The sequence below is a fragment of the Aptenodytes patagonicus genome, chromosome 10 (genome assembly GCF_965638725.1).
Source record: "Aptenodytes patagonicus chromosome 10, bAptPat1.pri.cur, whole genome shotgun sequence".
Classification (NCBI taxonomy): Eukaryota; Metazoa; Chordata; class Aves; order Sphenisciformes; family Spheniscidae; genus Aptenodytes; species Aptenodytes patagonicus.
Genome location: NC_134958.1, coordinates 17,952,022 through 17,964,564, shown reverse-complemented (window position 1 = coordinate 17,964,564; position 12,543 = coordinate 17,952,022). Strand labels below are relative to the sequence as shown.

The 12,543-nt window shown below is 35.9% G+C and overlaps 1 protein-coding gene across 6 annotated transcripts in view; it reads right to left on the bottom strand.

Moving 5' to 3' along the window:
- The window catches only part of ENTREP2 (endosomal transmembrane epsin interactor 2), a 162,380-nt gene that overhangs the window by 52,146 nt on the left and 97,691 nt on the right, over window positions 1–12,543 (bottom strand). For 5 of the 6 annotated variants that reach the window (XM_076348325.1, XM_076348326.1, XM_076348327.1 and 2 more), the window contains one exon: window positions 7,229–7,339. The exons of the other annotated variant lie outside the window; for it this stretch is intronic. In XM_076348325.1, the coding sequence (XP_076204440.1) occupies window positions 7,229–7,339 (111 nt within the window). The remainder of the gene's footprint in view (window positions 1–7,228; window positions 7,340–12,543) is intronic. 6 annotated transcript variants of the gene reach the window in all.

The following is a 12,543-nucleotide window of genomic DNA, read 5'->3' as shown; positions in this document are numbered from 1 at the left end:
CTTATTTTTAGTCCAGATCAGACCTCAAATGACATTCATTGTGTGGCTTCATAAATACAGACAGTGGCACAAACAATAGAGCTACATTGGTACAGGGAGAAGGAGTTGGGATTACTCCTTCCAGCTGCAGAGCTGGTGTTTGCCAGCCTCAGACACGATTACATCAGCAGTGCCTCCAAAACTGTTTTCTCCTCTCTCTGCTGTGTTTAAATCTCTTTTTGGTTGGCAGAGCTCAAGAATAAAGCATCATTCACTTCATCCCCTGCACGTACTCCCCACCATCAGTTTTCCTGTATATATTTGCATTCCGCTTTGTGATTCTTACTCATGCTAGTAAGCATAGTCAGTAATCACAGTATAGTTTGTGTACTTTCATATTTATGACAGTTGCACAGTACACCCTCATCCAAACCATATTTAAGATTTCAAACATCAGCCTGAGCTGCCTACATGCATAAATTGTCTTTTAAGTTTATTTTGTTTTGCCAAAAAGCAGTACTGTTACTTCAAAAGTGATAAAACCCATTAAAATCTGACTTTTATGTAGCAGAGGATCAAAAAAGTAAAGGATCCTCCAACAACAAAGAACACAGAGAACTTCAGACTTATTAAAAATACATGTATATGTACACACACACACAAAGCCCCCTATGTTACAATAAAGTAACAAAAATGTGTGCAGACCAGATTGTTTTCATCTGTATCAATTAATTAAATGCTGTCTAGTTATTAAAGATATGTTAACAAAGAAGAAATTACTGCTGAGTGCACAGACATTCTCACCACAAAAGGTAAGTTAGGGATGAAGTAACAGTATTACTTTGCATTCTACCCTTTCCCTATTACAAATTTAAAACTTCCAGTAAAAGTAGTAATAGATTTTACTTTGTCTTCTAAATCAACCTTCAGGGTTTTTTATAGGGAACATAAAAACAGCAGAACAAAATTTCAAAACGAAATATAAAGTTCAAAAGTTGAAAACAAGGCAGTGAAGTGCAAGAAAGCCTCACTGATATGTTTATGGGAAGGAACTTTAGTCAATTATAGCAGCTTACGCGAAGAGAAAGAGCAGGAGGATCTAGTAAGGAATAAAGTTGAGTGGTAGGGAAATCTCAAGAGAAAAAACTGACAAGTGAATAAGAACAAAAAAGTACATTTATTTTCCTGGAATTTTAAAAATTGTTTTTCAATATGCACAGAATTGAACGTAGCTACAGCACAAAATAGAATACAAAGAAACCTCAGTTCTGGAACTGGGCTATGCCATTCATCTCTGTGTGAACCTGCACTCGGCTTTGCTTTTCCTTGCTTTGCCTATTCCAGCTAAACATAATTCAGGGGGAAAAAGGAGTCTTCCTTTATATGTTACTGTAACCACAGGACAATTTCAGCTGTAAAACTGAAAAATAAATTATAAGCAATCTTTCTATCTGGAGACAGACACTATCATTATTTTTCTGAATAATAAGCAGCTGTAAATTTGATTAAAACTAGAGCATTTATTTTTAAATGAATAAGTGGCTTACAATAAGACAGGTACACCCATTAAAAGACAAATAAAGACTAAGAAATAAAACATCACTAACAAAATTCTATCTTGTGCAGTAATAGAATATAAATTAAAATGTACAAATTGCTCTACCCACGTATATTAAGCACAATTTTTAGAGATTTTTTTTTTTTAAAAGAAATTTGTAAGACAAATATTGTTTCTCATACACACATTAATGAACAGCTTGAGTGTGTAACTGCTCTGTACGCATCCTACTCTCACTAACTTAAAGCAGTATCTTGAGGTTTTGGCTGCAGGATCTACAGCTAATTATGGGGAAAAAAATTCCAATTAAATTTTTGTAACAAGCCATTAAAGCTACTGGTATTTTTTTTGTTCCTCAATGTTGTATGTTGCTAAGCTGCAGGATAAAGAGCACAAATACTAAATTCACAAATTACACATTCAAAATGCTAACATATGGTGAGCACATTTTTCAAATTCACACAAAAATATATATTATGGAATCTACAATAAATCGCCAGTGTTCAAAGCAAAATAAGACCCTGTGTCTCATTCTTTTTCTTCAAACTACTCCTCTACATGTGAAACACTTCTGAATTTAAACTCCACAGTACAGTAGATACTATTACCATTTTTAAAGGCATACATTCAGCATGAATGAGTTTGACAGAAATACTACAAGTAAAATGTAATTTATTTTGAATTTAACTTTTGTACTGTACAATGCTTGGGAATTTACTAGCGTATTTTTGTCTGATACAGTTAAATGGGATGTTAACTACATCTCAAACTGCATGTCTACGAAAGATTCCTAGAGCTGCTTCACTGTAAATTTGTATTCTAGAAAGTAAATTTGTATCCTAGAAGGCAATCAAAGGATTTAGAGCTCTCTGATAACGTACACCCAGTCACATAGTGCTTGACTGCACTACAACAGACCTACAACACTAACGTGAGCTATCTAAGGAATTAACATGAAATATAAGCTTAGAACAAGTTGTTAAGAAACTGGTATTTTTCCTTTTTGAGTGAAAAATGGTAATAAAATAATTATGTATGTTCAACCTAATACACTATCAAATTCTGAGTCAAATCCTGCACTTAATCATAAAGCAGTGTTGTTCACTACAGTGCGTCTCTCCCAGTGGGCAGCGTCCAAGAACAGAAATCTAGAATTTCATCCGTATGAGCACTTCAACATGGCAATACAATGTATTCACTTGCAAGTCCCCAACCTGACTGAAATGTGATTTTGAGTAAGGAAAATCTAAAAAGTAAGGTCTGGGCAGAAGAAACTGTATGTTTTTTAAAACAATTATGATATGATAAACAGTCACAATGAAATTAAATTGCCCTCTTCTAGTACAACACACTGTGGCAAAGCTATTTCGTATTTCATCATGCTCTGAAAATTGAAACTAGCAGTTTGAACATTTGTTTTATCTTCTTTTGCCAGCTCAGCATTTCATTAGTCCAGAGGAAAATTTGCACATTCCATCTGTAGCAGGAATTAAAAGCTCAGGGAAGTACAAATGAAACGTAACTGTTGCCTCTTAATTTATTAGCCAAGTACACTGGGCTTTGGAAAGAATGCAAAACACTATTTGCAAGATTCTTGCTTAAGTGACAATCTTCCATTAACCTGGAGAAACAAGCAAAGGTTTCCTTTGAATTCTGCCACAAGAGAACAAATGGGGAAAGCACCTCCTCAGGAAGTTCCTACATGCCCACCCACCAAACCTCTTAATCCCAAAATGCCTACCCAAGGGCAAAGCCTGCTTCCACCTGTGAATTCTCTGCCAGCCCACTGAAAGCATTTGTTTTATACCATGACCCTCCCTCACCATTCATTAGAACAAGACTGGAGGAGGCAAGACATAGGGGGGGAAGAAGGGGGGCAAATATACAGCATGCCCAAAGAATGGCAACGAAGCTGGTGAAGGGTCTGGAGAACAAGTCTCATGAGGAGTGGCTGAGGGAACTGGGGTTGTTTAGCCTGGAGAAGAGGAGGCTGAGGGGAGACCTCATCGCTCTCTACAACTACCTGAAAGGAGGTTGTAGCGAGGTGGGTGTCGGTCTCTTCTCCCAAGTAACAAGCGATAGGACGAGAGGAAATGGCCTCAAGTTGCGCCAGGGGAGGTTTAGATTGGACATGAGGAAAAATTTCTTCACCGAAAGGGCTGTCAAGCATTGGAACAGGCTGCCCATGGAAGCTTGTTGAGTCCCCATCCCTGGAGGTATTTAAAAGACGTGTAGATGTGGTGCTTAGGGACATGGTTAGTGGTGACTTCACAGTGCTAGGTTAATGGTTGGATTCAATGATCTTAAAGATCTTTTCCAACCTATATGATTCTATGATCTTATTTATTCTATGATCTTACAGTTAAAAAACCCAAGGCTATTTTAAAGTTCAGAACAAATGTGGTCCCACGAAAATCACTGAATCTAGGATATTTTGAAACAACATCAAATTTCTAAGTGGAAAGCATCCCAAACAACTGAAACAATTTTTTCAAAAAGCCGAAGGGAAAAAAAAAAAAGCAATTCTTTCTGAATGAGCTTTTTTTTTTCCTTCTAAATTTCACCTTATCCAAAACAAATTTATTCCTTTTAATTTTCATCAATGATTTGTGAATCCAACTGCAAAGCTCAGTCACTGCTTACTTCTGCAGTAGTAGTTTTCCTATTAGATGTGGTGATTCTGACCAAAATTGAAGAAGAGACATGGGGTTAATAACCAGAAGAGAGGTCACTGAACAGAACATTTGAAAGACTAAAAAGACTTTCTGTTAACTTAGGTCTTTTTCTTGGTAGTGAACATCTAACCACTGTCTGGAGCCAGTGCTTTCTTTGTCTATGAATGTGCTAATTAAGCAGAACTTTGCTTATTTCAACTTTCTGTCCCTGCAATGCCACTTTGTTGATTCTCATTGATGTGATTTTCTTCCTTTTGTCCTACACCTCTATTATAGCTTGTATTAGGAGAAATTAAAACGCTTACTTTAATTTGTCTGAGTCTTTCTGCTTGGTGCAAAGGCCTATGAGGAATCCTAAACACAAATACATTATCACAATACATCCCAGAACAGAGATCACATACAGCTAGGTGGTATTATTAAATGATAAATACTGTCAACATTTTTAAACATAGACTCCAACAAGCACATACATAATCACAGTTAACAGTAGTCTGAGTAAGCAACTGAATTGTAGGCGTAGGGATTTTTCAGTAGGCTTTGCTGAGTAGCCCTGTTTGCTAATGGCTGCCTAAAAGGAACTAAAAAAGCAGACATACACACACAGCAAGACCCATGCATGCACTAAGCCGCGACAGCACCAATGCACTGTTCTTGCTACATGCATTCCTCTCCATCTGGGACAGGATTTGCTGTTTAAATTCTATTCACACAGCTTACTGGACATCTGTCAAAAGTGTGTCAGTAATGACACTGGTTACTACTGAGTCAGAGGTGAAAGACTGCACACACGAGTACAAATTATAGTCAATTAAATGTCAAAACCAGTAAGTAGTTAAGAGTATGTTGGTTCTAAAATAATTTATGTATCAAACAGTACAGAAATTCTAGGGGATTTTGCCAACAAAGCAAACAATGAGCTATTGAGCAAGGAAGAGGTAAACTCATGTTTCCAAAATTCCAATGTTCCTTCCTTTCTTTTCTTTAGGGCTTTAATACTATCCTACATGAAAGATGTGGCAAGATGGCATTGCATGAGAATATGGAACACCATGTATCAACCAACAGAGCACGACATCTAGACACAAGCCTAAGGTATTCATTACAATGATGCTCCCAGGACAAAATACTGTGTTTGAAAATTATAGCAGATAGGTCACATAATATATGTTATGTAGTTGCATTATATAGTTAGGAAAGCATTCATTTTGAGAGACTATTTATTGTTTCTTCCATGCACATACAAAGCCATTTTTGTAAGTCTTCATGGGAAGTTCTGATTTAAACACAGTCCTTCAAAGTAACTTCTAAATAGTCCTAATATCAAAGCAAGGATCTCAAAACGAATTAGTAAGACTCACTTCAAAGATCTCCCACAAAAAATACCTATGATGCTTCGTTTTTTCATGAAAATAACCAACAAACCCCACAACAAAAAGCTATTTTCTCATAGCACTCTAAAGTACAGCATACATCTTACAACAGCTCCAGGTTCCACCAGTTGGTTTTTTCCAGCTCTGCAGCACAACTCCAACTTCCCATCAAAATGAGAGCCAGGAACTTTATCAAGAATTTCCCAGATCAAGTATTTTAAAGGGAAAACCCTCCCTTCCTCTCTTTGGGTCACTACTGGTTTTCCACTGAGTCAGCTATCTGGCTCTGTCCATCTGGTTCCATAAAGCCTTTACCCCAATCACACCTGGAAATCACAAACACCGTAGAAAGTTTAGCAGAATACCCAAGCTTTTCCAGACTACCTAACTGATGGAGCTGCAGACACACCCCTCTGAAACAGGATGGGTGATAGGAAAACAGAACACAGGCTTAAAAGCTGACTAAACAAGGTGAAGGCATGCGACACGTCACACCCAAATGGTTTCCTGTTCTGTATTTTTCATGTGCCTTTGAAATATTTGCTGAAACATTTTATATTATTTTAACTTAGTTTTATTAAATATATTGTGTGCAAACAGAAGCCTGAAGAGTTTTACTGGACAAAAACCTTAGAACAAAGGAGCAAAACAATGGCTGAATAGAAGAGGTGCACAAGCATATTGTGGCATCATCTGTTGGCATTAGAGAGAAAAATACCTTTCTCTTTATCATTCAAATCAATGTCTTGGGGTGTGTATGTGCACATGTTCCTAATACTTAATGAATCCTATGAGTGCATACTCATACACTTTAAACAGTTTCATTGGTCTACTGACAGCCAGATTATACGAAAAAGAGCACTGATGCATAGCCATAAACATTCTCCAGTCCATTTGTCAATCTTACAATTTAATGTCATTTGTTTCCTGAATTTGGGGGCGGGGGGAGGGAATAATTGTTTTATTATTTACTTTAAATCAGAGATTTCAGACATGAGTTTAGTTCTGTAGACATCTTTGTCAGTTTATGTCAGAAGATATATTAGAGTTCAATGTATATGTACCTTTTTCCTGAGATAAAAACATAAAGACTTTAGTATACTGTATCTTTTAATAATTTAGAGCATGCCACATCATGATAATTTTTATTATTCTGTATTTTATTTAACATAAGTAACATACATTTGCTTTAGAAATTAAAAAAAAGAACTAATTTAGGTTGGCAAATAAAATATTAACATACACATACCAAAACATTACTATCAGTACATCTGTGAAACACACTGTTAGTATAAGGAGCTATTGGATGAAATCCTGATACTGCTGATATCAAACGGTAATCACTGCGTTGCTTTGATGTGGCCTGTATTCCACCTATGCTGTTTAAGCGTCATCTGTACCATGACACTAAGAAGCAAGTCTTTCTCATGTTACAACTTACTTTTTGAGGTGACAAAACACTGTAAATACATTAGCACTTTAACTCTCAAACTTTTCCCAACATGATTTTTCATGTTGTAATGCCTATAGATGGCTCTACTAAAGACATGTTTTGAAAATTAAAGGAATATGTGTATAAAAACCAAACAAATGAAAAATAAAATCCATTGCCCTTTATAAGAGACTTGTTTTTCATTACTCACCAACTGACATCCTTCCAGGGACTTTACCAGCTGAGCGTTCTGACAAGAGAGAATGGAACCAGCCAAGTTCAGCATTACACACACTGCAGACAGCAGCATGAAAAAAGTTATCTGGGAAAAAACCAAACAGCCTATTATTATTCACTGCAAGAGGCAAACAAGAAAAAAATATCATTTAGACATTCAAGAACTTCCAGCCTGTCATACAATTACATGGATGGTAATATTTTATACATTTTAAAGAAGAAAGTAGAGTATTCTTTCATCTGACAACATCCTGAGTCTCACACTGTAAGAGAAAGCTAAATCAAAACTAGACTTGACTATCATCTGTTTTCCTTCAGCCATTTCAAAATCATCCATTTATTTCCCACTTTTATCACACGCTCTGAAAGTTTAATGGGTTTTATGAATTAGCATTAATAACAAGTAAGATTTGAAAAAGGTATTTTTATAATCAAAAGTAGTCTTAAAGCAATTTAAATCCCTTTTGATGAGGATATGGGTATCTTAAAGAGGAAAAGTATTTGTGAATATCATGTATCATGAGTTTGTACAAGTTGGGGAACAAAAGGTGAATAAAATTCTGGATATATATAACTACTTGATTTTTAAACAATTGCAATTTAAGCAGCATCCTCCATATCAATTACCCATTGCATTAATTACTCCTTTCCCCTCTTTTCAAAATATGTCAAAACAATCATTAACTTGACTGCATCAGCTTAACTATCATTTTATTGCTTTAAACATAAAAAACCTGGCCCAGTGTGGGCAGACAGAAATCTCAGTATGTAGGGAACTCAATAGGTAGGGAAATAGAAAGGCACAAGCAGTAAGAGGCCAAGAATAAACATGTGCTCAATATGTGGCCACCTTAAATATTCAGTGTTCACGTTGCCATATAACACTTATATTCCTATTAAGTTATCCGAAATTAGTAAGAAATTCTGTTGCATCTTTTTTCCGTACGCATGCCCATAGTTTACAATCTTTCCGGTCACTGTTCTCACAAGATGTTATCTTCCATCAATGCATATGGTACAAATATTTTTGGCAACCTTAAATCCAAAATGGCTGGATCTTTTTTAGTGTTTTTCAAATGAAAAACAAGAATGTGAATAATTTCCCTCTTCACCAACCTAAGCCTTCCTTGACAGAAAAATTCCCAATTGATACATCCAAGGGTTAAATTATATCTCCATTGCATATTCTGATAGAAAACAAGATTTCAAGTATTTTTACAATTTAGCACTCCTATATTGTGTGTATGAAAAAGAATCTGCGACAAATCTGTGTCAAAGTCAAAACTTCTAGAATAAAAGACATACTGCTACCATATAATAATGGGCAACTAGGTAATATCTGTGTCTCTGTATATTGTCACATATGCAGAGAAACACTGATACTGTAAGTAGTATAAAATCTGCCCTAATGGATACCTTGCAGATTCAATATTTATATGTCACCTCATTTTATTATTTCTTCATTTCTGTGTATTTAATCATTGTAACCCCAAGAGCTTTATGCTCTTATTTTTGCTAAAAGAGGCAAAAATTAATATACTTGATAGTGATAGTTGTTAAAACATTGAGCTTTCTAACATACTAAACATGATTTTTAACATACTTGTTCTAGCCCTTTAACTGCAAATTCATTTGAACAGTTAATAGAACTTTTACCAAAAATATGAAATTGATTTCTTTTTATTTATTTGTTTTGTTGTTTATTTTTTATGTTGCCAGTATTTCAATTGCTAACCTTGTACTGCAAATTCTCCTGGAGTAAATCCACATTACTGGCTATATCATATTCCTGTTATGAACCATACACATGTTCCTGAAAATTTACATCTTTAAAGAAGTCCTGCTTGCCTTACAGAAAGGAGTAACCAGGTGTGTAAATGGACATCAAAATTTGATTCAAAAAAATTTAAACATCAGACACCTTTTCTCTGACAAGTACAGTTCACATATGAAACTTCAGCCATTTCAAAAACCACCAAAGTAACAGAAGGCAAACATCCTCTACCTTCATGTTGATTGACTTGGGTAGGCTCACAGGAAATGAAAAATACATGGTGTGATGCTAAGGCTGATGAATCCAGTCCTTTGCCGACATATAAGTTCCATATAAAGTCATCAGAACTGTGTAGAATCTCAACACCAAATCCCCTTTATAGCTCTCCTGCTACAACACCGAAGAGTAGTTAATTCTTCATGGTTAAAACACTTTCCTTATTTATTCAGTTGTCCCCTCATTAATCCCTGGCAGAACCAATGCAGCACTTGCTACTCAAAGATCCTTCCTCAGCTAACAAAGTCTACAAAGTTCTGAAAGCTCAAAGAAAATAGTCCCCTATGCTGAAGGAACACCTACTGTATCAACTCTGCTCCAAATGCCTTTCATTAGTCACATACCTTCAGGAAAAGAAGGGTCCCGAACAGTTTTTGAAAACTACCACAAGCACTTTTTTGGAAAAGCAAACAAAACACCCCTATAATCTCCACATTATTAACCAAAAGACAGAAGCTGTGTTACAAATTTTAGTTGCCAGCTTCACATTTCTTCCAAGCGTCACAGCTGACAACAAGGTTTAGAACCTACGTCAGGTTTATCTATCTTTACTGTACTTTCTCCGTATCAGCATTCATTAATGATAAACCCCTCTTGGCATTTCCAAAGTAACCTCTTCCTCTTGTCACATGCAAAGACAAGAGAGAAGGATCCCGCACTGTCAAAATCATGTAACAGGCTCTTACAATTCCTGCTCTTCTCTGTGGGTCTAAGTCTCACATTCTGTATAGAAGTTGCATTTAAAAGTGACAGCCACCAGTGACACGGTCACATATCAAACAGTGGAGTTCTCTTTCACACTTATCTTACCCAGTTTTGCTATTTTATGCCTCACTTCTCAATGTCCCGGGCAAGGCATTACCTAAGCTGGGTTGGGCATGTAGTTAGAAGGGAAAACAGGGGTTGCATGCAAGCCTTTTGCAACTACCTTGCAGAGCACAAACAGCCTAATCAAAGCATTGTAAATATTTCCAATATCCTTCCTTAAAGCTTCTCAGATAAATACCAGAAAAGCTTTCCACTGATGGAATAGGACACACCTGTTATGCTGTTACCACAACTTTTGAGGTGAAAGTTCACCACCATGCTGGAAGCCACAACAGTGAAAAGGAGACATAAAAATATCAATTACCACATTAACAGGCATTAAAAAAAAAAAGTTCAGTGTGTATAATGTTTTTATCACAAATCAGTCTTTTCTAACACTGGCACAAGTACAGCAGTAAAGATAAACATATCTGCAACCCTTTGAAGGAGTGGTCATTGAGGATGATGATGGAGAGCCAACACCACATTATGAAACCCTGTAGATGAAGTTAGATATACATTATTCGTGAAATTAAGTATGTCTAATTTCCACATTAAAATTTTCCTCAGAAAGTGAGCTACTGAATGTTTGCTTTGAGAGCTCAGTGTGACATACTTGCAGGAGCAGTATGAAACTATTAGGAAAGAGTGTAAGATGCAGTTAACCCAATGACCAAGGGCAAGAGCTTACACTGAAGAAAACACAGAATTAAGTGTCAGACACTGAAGGGCTATGACATCTTAATGCCGCTTTAAAACTACAGTATTATGTTCTTTACCTTTCTAGCTACAGCATATAAACAAGATAAAATATTCCTAGAATTCAGGAAGATGCATTAATACCCCTGAGCTCCAAAAGCTTTAGAGCCACCAAGAATTAGTACATAAACAAAAAGCTAAGCCAACTGATTTATTATGACAACATGAAGTTAGCAGAATTAATTGGAGAAGTCAAAGTTGATATTCTATACAAAGCACTCTATAGAAGAAGTGTTAATAGGACTTCCTACTTAAACATTACCAAAGTCCTAAACTAATTCTATGAAACTAATTAGCTCTGCAGCAATGATTTAAAATTATATAACAACTCACAATTTGAGATGTCATCTTGCACCTGGAATAATAAACTAGCTTAATTCTCTTCACTACTTTAGTCTGCTTCTTTCATTTGGTTTTTTCAATAATTTTGAGATTCAGGTTACATGAAAAAAGTTCTCTTGGCCTTCTCATAACTTTTGTCTTTAAGAATAAAACTATTTAAAGATCAAGCCTTCACAGCAGCTCTCCACCAAAAGGAGAAAAAATTTTCCAATGCAAAGGGAGGCTGGGGCCAGAGCCTAATAGAATATCTTTGCCGTACTCCTGAAAGACAGGGACGAAGGACTTTTGATTGTAGGAATACATTGCAACAGCAAGCAACCTTACCAGTTTCTATTTAATAATCAATTACATTGTTTCTTTGCAGAAGTCTCAACTTCTATGATCATACGATTACGTGAATCTCTCAGATTTCATCTAAAATAAAACACTTTCTAGGCTACTTGATCATCACATAAAAAAGTTAAAAAGCCCGATCCAAGACTACAAGTTTCAAAACTAGCCCCCTCCACCCAATTTATTAAAAGAAAGCTGGTGAATTTTAAGTCTATGTCATGAAATTTCAACAGTTGAGTTTAACACAGCTAGAGCTGGTCTTTGAAATTCCTACCACAGCACCAAAAACAGCTGTAGTGGAAAAGATAGGGAACAACCTTATCTTTCCTTTTGTTCTGCCTATTCATGAATCAAAGCCTCAATGAAAGTTTAGGGACCAGGTCACACTAACAAATCATCCAGGTTCTGTCAGACTCCTTCCCAGTCAAAGTTTCTGGCTTTATTTAACTATAGATTTACACATACAGCTGGACTATCAGTAAAATGGGAATGTGAACACAAAACCTTTTGCAGAGTGGTTTGAAATTTATTGATGAAAAATCTTCTTCAGAAGGGTATGTATTATTTTCACCATTTGTATTTTGGAAACAGTCTACATTCATGCTATTGTTTTGTTCCTAAACTTACAGAATTCCCATTTTCCTTATCAGTCAAACAAAAATGTTGTATACATCAGATTGAATAATTAATTTAGAGGTAAACCAATTAATGAAGGATTATTTGTGATTTTTGTCTTTAGCTAAACTATGATGTTGCTTTGTTTCAACAGTGCCCTGGGAAATTCAGTATGATTTTGTTCAGTCTTAGGTCTATACCTAGATATTTGATGTAGGTATCTTTCCTTCCAGTGCTGGAAGAGTTATACTTCCCAAAACTTCGGAGTAGAGTCAAAAATAAATTTACAATTCAAACAATTTCTCAACTGATTACTCTTTATTCCTTCAGAAAGCCGGCAGAATGCAGCACTGTAAAAAAGGCTGCATTGGTCCCATGCTATG